This window comes from Habropoda laboriosa, unplaced genomic scaffold (genome assembly GCF_001263275.1).
Source record: "Habropoda laboriosa isolate 0110345459 unplaced genomic scaffold, ASM126327v1 scaffold41, whole genome shotgun sequence".
Taxonomy (NCBI): Eukaryota; Metazoa; Arthropoda; class Insecta; order Hymenoptera; family Apidae; genus Habropoda; species Habropoda laboriosa.
The window spans coordinates 1199649-1200754 of record NW_017100164.1 but is presented as its reverse complement, the minus strand read 5'-3'; the positions used below and the strand labels follow the sequence as shown (position 1 = coordinate 1200754).

General features: G+C 47.0%; 1 protein-coding gene across 1 annotated transcript in view; it reads right to left on the bottom strand.

The window, feature by feature from the left end:
• LOC108578578 (protein prenyltransferase alpha subunit repeat-containing protein 1) overlaps nucleotides 1–1106 on the bottom strand; it is a 4287-nt gene that overhangs the window by 586 nt on the left and 2595 nt on the right. The window contains 2 exon segments of the mRNA XM_017941943.1: nucleotides 2–203; nucleotides 206–816. Coding sequence (XP_017797432.1) covers nucleotides 2–203; nucleotides 206–816 — 813 coding nt within the window.

The following is a 1106-nucleotide window of genomic DNA, read 5'->3' as shown; positions in this document are numbered from 1 at the left end:
AGCACGGAAATACGCCTGTTGCCTCGTCTCGCCTGCAGATTCCGAGTTCGTCGTCGCGAGCAGTCTCTGCAACTTACGCGTGTCCCCCGTTTCACCGATGTTCGATTTAATGTACGCGAACAGTTCCTCCCTGCATTGCTCACCGAGGTCGGGACACTTTACGTTCGGTTCCCTCGGTAATTCCTTGAACTCGAACATGTTTACTGTCGATAGGACAGCCCACTGTAATCCGACACATGTCGTTGACACCATGCGAGCGAATTCTTCCATTCAGCCTCCATGGTGGGATGGCTAAATCCCCGTGATTCACGTAGTGTCATCACGTGACGCCTGTGGCTCCACGCGTGATAGTTGCTCGCGTATCTATCGGCGCACGTAGTCGCTATGTCCAATTCCGTGCAGAGCGGCGAATCAGCCGGTTCTGGATCGTAATGGCCGTCCTTAGTATTTAATATGTAAGACAGTAACCACCGTCGGTAGGCGAACGCCTCGAAACATTTCGGTTTATGGTAAAGCACCAATCGAGAAAACAAGAATTCCTCTGACGCATCCAGCTTGTGACTTCGTACCAATTCCCGTCGCATGTTCCAAAATGTCGTGACATCTGGATTCAAGAGTAACGCGCCGAGCAGCCATCTTGCTACTGTACTGGGCTCCTCGCGTCTGTGTTTGTTCTGGCGAAGCTCGAATAGACGACGGTGAGCATAACAGTACAGTGGTTGCACACACCATGATGCTAGACCGAGACTGTCTTCTTGGTGGAATACTGGTGATTTGTTCTCGTTGTCCTCCGCGGGGATTATTTCAAAACTTTTCCTGAAATTACAAGCGGGGGAATACTTTATTTACGACAATCCTTCGCTGGAGTGAAATATCGGCTGATACTACAAAAAAAATAATTTAGAGAAATGTAGTCTGGAAGATAGACAAAATTTTTCGATTTCTACATTTTCGTATGTTTGAAGTCTTGAAATCATGTTTTTCGAAAGTACTTTGAGGAAATTAAAAAAAAAAATGGCAACGTGACATTCGTGCATCAACTGGTCACGCGGAGCGTGAATTTTTCGCTTCACGCATCTGTATCGCCATGTTTCAATAAAACAGTC